At 31.4% G+C, this 12,443-nt stretch overlaps 1 protein-coding gene across 1 annotated transcript; it reads left to right on the plus strand.

Annotated features, from left to right (window-relative positions):
- The first annotated feature begins 764 nt into the window (after positions 1-764).
- LOC117327599 (nuclear receptor subfamily 2 group E member 1-like) lies at positions 765-10,864 on the plus strand. The gene is made up of 8 exons (XM_033884652.1): positions 765-1,001; positions 6,242-6,323; positions 6,702-6,720; positions 7,128-7,263; positions 7,634-7,866; positions 8,173-8,398; positions 8,883-9,035; positions 9,158-10,864. The coding sequence occupies exons 1-8, from the start codon at positions 968-970 to the stop codon at positions 9,424-9,426; spliced, it is 1,152 nt and encodes a 383-aa protein (XP_033740543.1). The 5' UTR covers positions 765-967; the 3' UTR covers positions 9,427-10,864.
- The last annotated feature ends 1,579 nt before the right edge of the window (positions 10,865-12,443 follow it).

The following is a 12,443-nucleotide window of genomic DNA, read 5'->3' on the forward strand; positions in this document are numbered from 1 at the left end:
TTAATTTAACTTTAAAATCATCTCTAAATTACCAATCTGCAACGTCAATGTACTATCACTAAGTATCACTAAATAACTTCGCAAATAACCAAGAATAATATAAGGTGTTCGGTTAGATTTCGAAAAAGAGATAACCACCTATTTCAAATTTATCTAATTAAGCTAAAAGATAATATATATTTCACTTTGACCATGATTACCGTTTGATATTTGGACAGCACCGTATCCGTAGTGACTAAGGATGCTCATCACAGGCATGACGTATGTTCAGTTGATTTGAACAATGTTGACATAATCGAGGAAAATATAAACAGCATTTTTTATTGCACAATAATAAAAATAATAATTAAAGCTCTATCAGATACCAAAACATTACATTTAATGATTTCAAATATAAAATGCATCACAACAATAATACAACATCGGATAATTCCGTTAAAGGTGAATAAACAAATAATTATAGTGTTGATACAGTTTATGAACGTCTTTTTAAGATAGCCGTTTGAGAGTTCACTTTGATTACATTATTTGATAGACTGATACCCTGTCTGTTGAATGCTTTACACAACGGTGAAATTGTGTCATTATTTAAATCCTTTAAAGCTACCATAAGTCCACAACACACGGCAAGTAATCAATACCTTACCATTCTGTATAGCATTCAAAATTTTATTTAAATTAATCGGGTATTGTAGTAGTGAGAATGAATTGCGGCGCGATTGGCCACCGTCTATATTCATCAGTTGTGTATACCCCGTGTCACTCTAATGCGCCGTGTTAAGTAAGGAAACGTGTCCCAGGTGTGTGGGGGTAAAAGATAGCACCAGGTATACTATACACAGGTGTTCATTGTTGATGAGTCTATTACGACATTACCGTGATATCATACTTACCTGTAATTTACCTGGGCTTCAACTCATCAGCAAACACAGTGAGGTGAACTTCAAGTTGTGTGACTGACCACCAAATGACCATGAACAACAAAACACCTCCCGTATCAAGTGAGTGTCATTGTTAAAGATCAAACAGTTCAATTTGTTGTTGATTATACCATGCCGTAATTATCCTGAGATGTAACAATTCGTGGGCCTGTGCTGATTGTGTACGTTTCATTTGATTTCAAATTTATTTAAATACATTTATATAACAAATTTTTGAATGCATGTATCAATATACTTTCATGTAATCCATTTCTAAAGCGTTTGTTTTATCGTTTTCATTTATAATGATTTCAATTTCGGTTTTAGATTGATTGATATAATGTCCAATTATTTACAGAATAATCTTAATTATAGCCTACTGTATAATGATATAATTATATTGCATTAATGAAGATTTTAATGATGTTGGCATGGTTGTGCGAAGGGTTTGCGAGTATACGTATGAAATATTGATAGAATTATTTTTCTTATTCTATTTTTGAAATCAAGTTAAAACTTGGTAATTGGATATGGAGTGGATTTTGAAAAATATGTATTGTTTTAATATGTTCAATTGAAAAGTTATAAATTTTGATATATAACAGATACCACAGAAAAAAACATTTCACAAGTGTTACAGAAGTGGGCATAGGATTCATTTGAATTACACTATTTCTATAGACTATTAAATAATGATTACAGATCATTCAGTTATTGTGCTTAAGAACGTTTTCTTTCAACGATACTTATTATAATAATATTATCAAATAGCTATAATAATTTGTTTTAAACAATTTTCTGCTCCAATTATTTATCTTGTTCCAACTGTACGCATGTTTATATTTTGTTTAAGGGTATTACGCATTAAAACAATTCACTGACATATCTAATAAAATATAAAACCCAAGAACATCAAAAATATTATATTGAAGTTGATTCATATTCTTAATTCTTAACGTCAATATTTCAGAATAAATATATCAAATTGAAGTTTAACCTTAGCGCACTGTATTTAATTGCTCGTTAACAACTACAGATTACTTCCAAATAAGGATACACAATCTTTGATACAACATTTTTCTAAACGTGACAAAAATTTTGTTGTCAATGTTCTAGCTTTCCATTTTAGTATTAAACTTCTGTTAATGTCGGTTTGTATTATTAGCATTATATATTCTTCTGGTTTAATTTTTAGATCTTGGCCGTTGCTCTCTTCCACAATCATTGTCAGTTTGACTTCTCAACGAAAACGAGAATTAAAAGCTCATAATATTTTACAAATATCAACCGATATAAATATATGATAGGAAACATTATATACATCCTATAGTTAGTTCCATCCTTGTCTGATATTAGATACACGCCATCGTGTGGGCTGGACTCAATACCACATTTAATGGCACTGCAGAATGTGGGCTAGAGTGGCTTTTGTTACTACGATATTATATCACCACTTGGCAATACCAGTTGATGTTGTAATATGGTATCCACATGTTTGTTTAAAAGTTGATAAATGTTAAGTTTTGCCACCAAATGGGTGGGCAATATAATGTGCTGTCAATGTAAAATCGACTACTGGTATTATCAACGATAGTAAGTCACACTTCACTATGACAGACAGCTCGTAAACTGTAGCGATTCTTTAATAACACACCGTGAACTGGGGAAAAACTTATTTGGCGTCTTAATAAATTTTGAAATACAAACTTACCACATGCGCATTTCGATGATAAATTCTACTTAACCTGACGCATGTGCCCGTAGTCATTGCAAACCTAGGCGTTATTTTATCCTTAATCAAAATAATTCGAGTGGAATCTTCCTATAAATTATTGTTAAAAGGGTATCCAAGGGGAATACCTCTATCGCGGAAAGTCAACTATAAAGAGTTATCAGAGTTTTTCCTAAGGGTATCAGTTCTATAAAGATTTGTCAGTATTAAACTGTTATAGATACGACTCTTTACGGTGTTATATTCCAAATGAGACGCTGTTTTCGTAATGTAATTAATTCGTAATAGAAATCATATGACATATGATTTATTTTTTATATATCAATGATACATTACTGAATATCTAGGTATACAACTTAAGCCCTTGTTGAATGTAACAAAGCTGTCAAAATGAATGGAACTATGAGACATGTATTCGGTTTTGCCATAAATATAAACTTCTTAATTTAAATTGCTTGTTTTTGGTGATAAAGAAAACATTGCTGAACTCACAGTTTTGTATTATATGTACATAAGGATCATGAAGGTACATACATTACAGATTACACATGATATTTTATTTAACGACCACATAATTCTTATTACATATCCCTGCGCTTCATGCGTTTAATCGAGACTTAAGATAGTAACCAATATTCAATTTTTATAAATATCCAATTCCTGTAGACTATTACTCGCTTTTACGGGATCATCGTTTCAATCAAAGTATTCACATAACCTTATTAATATATCAGCTTCGAGGTAAACCAGAGTGATGGGTTTAAATAGGAATACTATAATGTCTGTCTTAAAATGAATTACCATCCATTGTGGTTTCTTTCATAGTATGTATGAATGGAAAATACTTTTTGTAAAACGACTTCTTGTAATATTTTATCAGATTTGTGAATTCTATAAGAGGCGTTTACTCCAGAAAATACTTGTTGAATGTGTCAAGATAGCCCAAACACGATGTGCATATGTAAGTTAATCCATAAAAATAATTTTATTAACATAATCAAAATATCGTTCAACATGACATATGAATAGGACTCAACTCCTTTCCCTATACAATGCACATAATAAGCTGTCAAAACAATCGCATTCGCAGACTTTGAATGTTTCATGTTTATGACAAATTGAAACAACACAGCACACGTCACCTTTTATAAAGCCACTAGTCGACTTTATATGGCCTTGAGGTTTTCACCGCTGTTTGTTCCCACGAGTTCATTGGTATTTATGTTTCCACAAAAGACTGTGAAACCCCCTGATTGTGTGAGAAAGATGTTAAATGACCAAATAAAAATCTGTAAATTAATTTAAGTTGTCAAGAGTTTGTCAACTTTCTATATTTAGCATATGACTGTAAAGAAAGTTTAACTCTTAGCTCAACAAACATACTTGAGTGTATTGGTGTACTTAACCGTTAAATGGACTCGTTACTATTAAGTTATAAAAACAACTTTAACGGATAATAAGTAACCTCTTATGCATTATAAGAAAATATAAACAATATATCAGACGTCGTATTCCAACTTAACAAAAGAACTGGGCAGTTCATTTGAGGTCAGTGGGACACTTGCTAGGCAGGAATCACGCATTTTGACCACTTAAATATCCGTGACCTGGTCACTCTTACTGGCAGTAATTACCAGATTTCTTGAGTAGCCAAAACCGGAATTTATTTAAGTGATTGCCGTTTTGTCTAATGCCACGAAGCTATTCATTTCAAACACAACCTTCGACTTTACCAACGTGATGCAGAGGTGTACACAATGACTTAAATATTTAATCAGATATCCTCCTTTTCAACGAAAACTTATGGCTTTTTGCCGACTTCTTGCTATTCGTTCTAGACTTATTGAGGTTTCAAGAGAGGTCAAGGATTTAACAATTATACCAATATAAGAGGATTTTTGGCAAATGGATAAGATTCTTACCATTAACATACAGTAATATTTAAATAAAACCATGCTACTAAGATTAGTTTTTGGCAATATCATTGAAATATATCAATTATATTAGAATCAATTGAAAATGAAATTGTCTATAAAGCATTTAAAAACGTTTTAGTATTTGAATAACAAAGCCGACAAAACATACCATTGATTTAATATGAATAGCGAATGATTATGTGGTATAAATATGATCAAACTACATATACAAATAAGCTATAAGTGTAATTAATCGTTATTGACACATATCATCTATCTGATATTATCAACAAATAATATTACTACCATTCCAGTCTTGAACTCTGTATTTCCGTGTTTCTGTCACATTGTTGAAAATAATTATTCGGTTGATCTAAATTTATTTACTTTATATATAGGCTTCATTTGTTTCTACTGTTGAGACTGAAAACTGTCGCTCATCATTCAGTGAATAAAAAAATAATAATTACTTACACCACTTCATATTTTGGGTATGGACATGTTTCTGCATTTCTGATGTTAATTGAATTGTTTTATTCAAACACATTTAAACCTGTAATCAAAAGAGATTCTTTTAAAATACATGTACAGATTTTGATATGTTATTAACTTCCATATGTTTTTTTCAATATTTTAATTGATAGATTTGGAAGAAAATTAAACAAGCATGCATTATGGTCTACTAAAACACCATACGATACTTTCTATTGTATATTCAAATAAACGCAATGCAGATTTAAAGAATATCCCGTCCTATTTGTACAACATTAGTCATCAAATCAAATCAAATCAAAGTTATGTTGAAAATGTTTATACATATATCGTTTCATTTGATTTACGAAGATGACATGCTAGCTAGTATATATTTTTATTTTTATGGAATCATCCTTGCCATTTGACAATCCTTTCTTTACTAACATGTTTTTAGATGTCCCTACATAGTCCTGTGTAGGTCTAACTATCTTTGTGGACCTTATTTATTATGTAATCATATCATCGTTATTGTTTGAAACATTTTACTTATTGTTATCATTACCTTTATTTGTGTAGTTTGTGTATTTATTCTGATACATTGTTGATATCATATATATAACTCTTCAGAATTGAAGGGTTAAAGATATGTGTGTACATATATCGTGTCGCATCAAACTAAGAAATGTTAATATTACTTCCAATCATGAATGATCATAAACTGACATTAGATGTATGATAGTAGTAGTCACAATGTATCAAGTACCAATTTACAACAGATGTTTCACGTGACTGTTGCATTTGGCATTATATAATCATAACACTTCACATATTGTTGACGTATCATCACTATCAGTGATAGGCGTCACTTGTTATATCATTCATACATGAATACATAAGATGATGGCCACTATTTAAATTTGATGTATTTTATTTAACATCTCCCTTCTTTGTATCGTTTATATCTATGTACACTGTATATGAATTAACATTTTGTAAGTGTTTATGATGGCTGTTATAACAAAGCCCAAAGCATTTTTATTTATTTCCAAGACTAGACGAATACCATACGTATGCATGCATGAATTTCGTCCCACAGATCGAATTTGAGACTCGGCCAGGGAACGATTAAATCATGCATATATGTTCGTAGAGTATGTGTTTGTCTACAAAGGTTTATATTAAATCTATTTGTTGCAAAGGTCGAATACTCACAGATGTGCCATGCCGTGTCTGCCAAGATCATTCATCAGGGAAACACTATGGAATATTCGCTTGTGACGGGTGAGTGGTACACACACATAGCTGTATACAAAAATACAATTAACTGTTATATGAATAAATGTGGCTGTAGTCAGTCACATAATAACTCCAAAAATACACTTTTTTATTTTGTAAAATCGTGAATTTTTCAACAAATATAAACTACTAAAATAGGAGTTATCATCTGATAGCTATGAAAATAGCATTTTTTATTTTTTTTTATAAAAATAACACTGATGAATCCATCACTACTATACTAGAATATTATATTAACGCATACAGCACAATGTTTTCTTTTCTTTTTTATTTGATAACTCAATTCTTTTATTTTAATACTTTACATATGCAAATCTGTTTAATACTGCTACCGAATTACTTATGTTTGTCTTCTCATTTTAGATGCGCTGGGTTTTTCAAGGTAAGTTATTGCATCCATGATGAAGATACGTCCGTGTTCCTCTAAACAATCGATATATATTAATTAGGCAAACATTTAAATATATAATATATATTTAAACATTTTAGCAATATTCATCAGACCTCAAAAAATATAGACAATTCATCTTCAAAACATCAATATTCAAAATAATTCGGAAATCGAAATCCTTCATTTGATTACACCATTATTACACGTATGTTTGTCGATTGAAATAAAATGGTTTCCTTATTCAATTGATCAAGTCTAATGATTTAAATTTATATTGATTCAAAATCATTACTCCTAAATAATATGAAAATATAAGATTGCTTGCTGACCTTTCAGTAATAGCTTTAGTTTATTAGGGACACATCTGCTTATGTTTGGATGTATATTTTATATTACAGAGATCTATACGACGCAACAGACAGTATGTATGTAAATCTAGATCTCAAAACAACTGTCCAGTAGACAAAACACACCGGAACCAGTGTCGGGCATGTAGACTTAACAAGTGTGTCAAAGTGGGCATGAACAAAGACGGTAATTATATAGATATCTTGATACATTTATTAAATTACATAATAATTTAATATTTCATTTATTTTATATATGTATTAAAGGAATTAATATGTTATATGTATAATACTTGAAACCTGGAAAAAAATATGATTTGAAACGCGTAACAAAATGATAATCATATATGTGAGTAGTATTGAATCATCATTAGTTAAATCAAATGAAGGTAGCATATACATTCTTATTAAAATAATTTTAAAAAATACAGGTATTGCATAGATTAATCTAAAAATCGAATGAATTGTTTTTTGATGTTTCGTCGTCAGTAATCAATTTAATAGAATAATTTGAAAACATTCCTGAGCTAAAACACTGCTTAAATATCTGCCAACAGCCGTTCAACACGAAAGAGGTCCTCGTAGTTCAACTCTTCGACGTCAGGTGGCCATGTATTTGAGAGAATCGTCTGAGTTAAGTTCGATGATGGCCAGCACTCCTCTCCAAACTCCTTACTTCCCAGGCGGTTACTACCTTAAACCCATGTGTGAGAGCATACCTGTTCCAGTCAGCTCCCACGAACATCCCGTAATGTCACACCCAGGGATGATCCTACAGCCAACTCCCAGGGTAATTCATTCTTGTGTGAATTGAAGTAACGCATTAATTAAATTTGTAGTTTTGTTCTAATGTTTTTATAAATATTTTACTTCAATACCATTCCGTTTTCGATTATTCAAAGCGTAACTTTTGTACATAAAACATCATAACTGATATCGCCTGTATGACATTAATTGGTTAATGAAACGAATTAAAGGGTAGTTGTCTGAATCAAAGTATCTCATCACCAGAAATCGATGGTATTTAATATTCAGCACACAGGGCGTTTTTATACACGGTATGGATATACTATTTCCAATTGTTTCTCATTAACAGTATCCTCAGGAATTGTTGCCGAGTTACATAAACAACCCGGACACTATATGCGAGGTGGCTGCCCGTCTATTGTTCATGAGTATAAAATGGACTAAGAATGTACCCGCCTTTATCGGTCTACCACAACGGGATCAGACAATCCTACTGGAAGAAAGCTGGAAAGAATTACTCGTCCTTAATATCTGTCAGTTTCAACTTCCAGCTGAGGCTCTATTAGGTGCAGCAGGTGAGCGTTCTTCTATTGTTTTATTAATTTTATCACAAAGTTACTGCGTAGAAGTTTTTGCAGTAGAATTATTTTCAACAATTTTAATGAAACATTTAAAGCGACTTTTCAACAATGAAGATATTACGCTGAAGGCCTCTCTCGTTATTACCCATTTCCAAAACTGCGTAGTTTATATGGATAAAGTGCCTAATATATGGTCTCTCTCGACATGAAACATTTGGCAATTCTTCAAGTCAAGGTAAAATTTCTGAACGTTACGTAATGAATACTCTTGTGATTTGTATAGACAAGTTTGACTTTATTCGATAGGTCAAAAAGGGGTGATGTACACGAATGCAAAATCTTCACAGATCAACTTTAAATTTGCTTCGATGATTTGATTTCAGTTAGGGATCTTCAGATACTTCATAGTAGGTAATAACTTTAGAATTGAAGCAAAATAGTGAATACATTTGTCTATAGCCTAACATTTCCTCTCCAGGGAGACACCCAGAAGCTGCTGGAAGTTCAGAACAGATCGCCTCCATAGTGACGGAGATAAGATCTCTTCAGGAAACGATGACCAAATTTAAATGTCTTAATGTCGACCCAACGGAATATACATGTCTTAAAGCCATAGTCCTATTTAAAACAGGTACGTTTCTTTGCATTGAAAAACAAACAATTATATGTATTCTTCAAACAAAATCTTGAACGTAATTTTGTATTTTTCCAAGTTTCAATGATTTTTCTAATCCTTACTATGTTTAACTACAGGAATACACCGCTCACCAAACGACATAAAGACTCTTCGAGATTTCCACGCTGTTGCTACCCTGCAAGACCAGGCACAACTCACCCTGAACAAGTACATAGAAACCGCATATCCATCACAGCCATTCCGGTTCGGAAAATTACTTTTACTACTTCCGTCTCTCAACGCCATATCAGGAAAGACAATCGAGGAAATGTTTTTCAAGAAAACAATAGGCCATATCCCGATCGAAAAACTTATCATTGATATGTTCAAATCAGGAGAAATTTAGATAAAAAACAATCGTGTAAAAAGACAATATTGTGATTAAGATCATTAAAGACTTCAAGAAAGTGTCATCTGACAAGTGTACGCGATGGAAGCAGGACATTTTATATTTGACAACACTAAGCAAACATGCCCTGTTGTTCTCTTCTATAAACAGGAAACATGTAAGATATACATAATCAATGAGTTCATCCACTTGATATATGATAAATACAATTATGAATTGTAATGAGCATTACCACTACTACATAGTGCATAATGATAGTTCTCAAGGTTTCAAATGAACATCTTTATGAAAAGTGTCTAATTTTCGCTCACAGTCAGGTTATCATTAATATTTTGACTTTAAACGATAATGGCATTTATTTACCACATGTAAGACATGTTCATATTTCACGAATATTAATCGTTATGAATTTTTTTTATTTCTGTTTCATTACACATTTTTACGCAATCGTTTCAACATTGTATCTGTTATCGTTTGAAAATGTTGATTTACACCCTCAGAGTGGTTCGTGCTGTCAGCCTCTGTGCAATAAAAAAGATGCATTAGTTACACAGTAACCAAACGCATAAGTGCTAAACATCCTGTTACCATTTACTGTTATCATTTCTTATACCCTACACATACCCTTATATCTGATGGTTGGGTACTACAATCATTTCCTTATCAAATGTCTCAACACAAGGGAGCATGTATAATTCCCTGTCGTTGTATCATCCTGTTGTTTGATTTCAAAGAAATCATTAGCCTTTTGATCAGTTAACACTTGTTCTTTTGAAACGTTTCTTGATAAGCCTGACTAAATGTACTTATAACATCTTGGATTGGGAGAGTATTTCAAATGTGTTCATTAAAACAGCTATTTGTGTTCAATATTTATTCATTATGAATCATATGTTGAACGAAGTTCTCTTAAAAAGTTTAGTTTTTTGCGTCATCATGGTTCCATTTTGTATAATTTTCCAACGTTCATGTATAAATGTAATATTGATTCTTTGTTTCAAATTCTCAACTGCAGTTAAATGAATGTACAAATTCATGTGCACATTTCGCTCGATTATACTTGCAAAACGGCACGGTTTTTTTTCTTGTAAATCAAAAACTTACTCTGTATATGTTACGATATAGTAGGATAGTCTATATGTATCCAGATACCTACATTTGAATCAAGTGCCAAATATGTAATGTAATTACTATGTTTATTGTTGTAATTAAAGTAGCCATTGTATTGTATAATACCTATTGTTTAGTGGTAGACAAAACATTTATATCATCTCCGTGAACACTTTTGTATCATATCAAAATATTTGTGTCAAATATAGTGTGTCGGATCATCTGTGGGAAATGAAATAGGACAAGTTTACTTTACCTATACCGATTGTATGACGTAATTATGTATCATTATTTATGATAATCAATAAAAGATTCTGCAGCAGAATTAATTGTGTGTTTTGTCTCTAATATTCTACATAGATCAAACTATCTAACAATGTTTCAGTGGAACACAACCCTTTTGAAATATTTGCGGATATGTCAATATTCTTAAATGTATTACCTAGATTTACCCCAGAAAGCCACTGCTCTCCCTGAATTACTTAGAATTAATTCGCATTAATTGTTCATCTATATAGCAGAATAGTGTTGAATTTCAAACTAATAAATATCTTTAAAACATGCACAAAAATAATCATGTAATTTATCAAAATGTTTGTGTTGACATTTATTTTCTTAAAATTATCAATAATTTGCTGTAGATGATATCAGTTTCTTCTTTAGAGTTACTTTGTGGTAAGATTAGCATGGAATAATTCTTAGCCACACAAGTAACCAAACCTGAAAAATGTCCAAGCTGATATGCTCACAAGTGTCTATAGCACAGGATATGAGCATTTGTTTGACCGGATTTGACTGTATGTGCGTATTAACACTTATTTACTTTTGACCTCGAAAAGAAAATGGCGTATATGAATACTATTACACAAAAAAGGGCATAAAGGGAGCTATTTCAACCAATAAAAAGGCTCCTATATCATACTTTAAATACATCATAGAAAGAAGTACCATTTTAAGCCAAAGTATGCGGCCTTTTTCAGAAATATGCATATTTTACCCCAAACTCAACGAACAAGTTTTTATCTAAAAGCAGTCTTCATGCCTTTCCTAGAGTCTATATAGTGTGTAATAGGAGCATTTGTGATGTTTGAAATACTTCTTTATATGCTATAATTGTGTAATATTATTCAAGACCATCAATTGTATATCAAGGTCAACATACAGTGTTTATACATATCAAAAAGTCGAATCTGATCAAACCTGTGCTTTAGACACTTGTGAGCAAAATGCCATAGCTATTTTGTGCAATATATGCGATACAAATGAGCTAATTATGTCCCCCGAAACATGCATTTTTTATATGTATTGTTGCAATTTACAAACAGCTGAACAGATTACATGTCAACAGCAAGCTACAGTTTGTCATAATACACACTAAAAGTTATTTTTGTTAATTTGCACCATAGTAGGAATATGATGGCTTGTAAAATATCGCTGTTTTGGCTGGATTTGCTGTTTAGATACCTCTTAAGGATTTCATTCGCTATTTGGTATGCTCACCTTGCGTTTATGTTTTTTAAATTAAAATTATTTGTAATTAATATGTAACAAACGATAAGCCAATGTTTCCGTGTTTGTGTTATTTAATAAATATAAGGGATATTTCTCGGATATACAATGTACTCTATTTGACTATTCGGAACATACTTCTGCAGTGAAGTTTTGTTTTCAAAATTACTAATCCAACAACGGTAATACACGTTAAGACAGTGTGAAAATGAACTAGCATGTAGAAAACTGGTTAATTTGGTTTTGGAGTAAAAGATGATGATTTTAAGTTTTTTAAATTGCATTTTAAAATCGTTTATACAAAGTAAACATTTGAATTTTTAAGATCATTGATAGCACAGCAGAATTCTCTTCTATGAAGCATGCATACATAAATGTGGAAAAAGGATGCATTA

This window comes from Pecten maximus, chromosome 5 (genome assembly GCF_902652985.1).
Source record: "Pecten maximus chromosome 5, xPecMax1.1, whole genome shotgun sequence".
NCBI classification, from domain to species: domain Eukaryota; kingdom Metazoa; phylum Mollusca; class Bivalvia; order Pectinida; family Pectinidae; genus Pecten; species Pecten maximus.

Excerpts from the sequence above, each read along its gene's own strand:
- LOC117327599 (XM_033884652.1), top strand. The coding sequence starts at position 968 with ATGACCATGAACAACAAAACACCTCCCGTATCAA. Across the intron at positions 1,002-6,241 it reads CAAAACACCTCCCGTATCAA|GTCGAATACTCACAGATGTG; the intron begins GTGAGTGTCATT and ends TTTGTTGCAAAG. Across the intron at positions 9,036-9,157 it reads CATAGTCCTATTTAAAACAG|GAATACACCGCTCACCAAAC; the intron begins GTACGTTTCTTT and ends GTTTAACTACAG.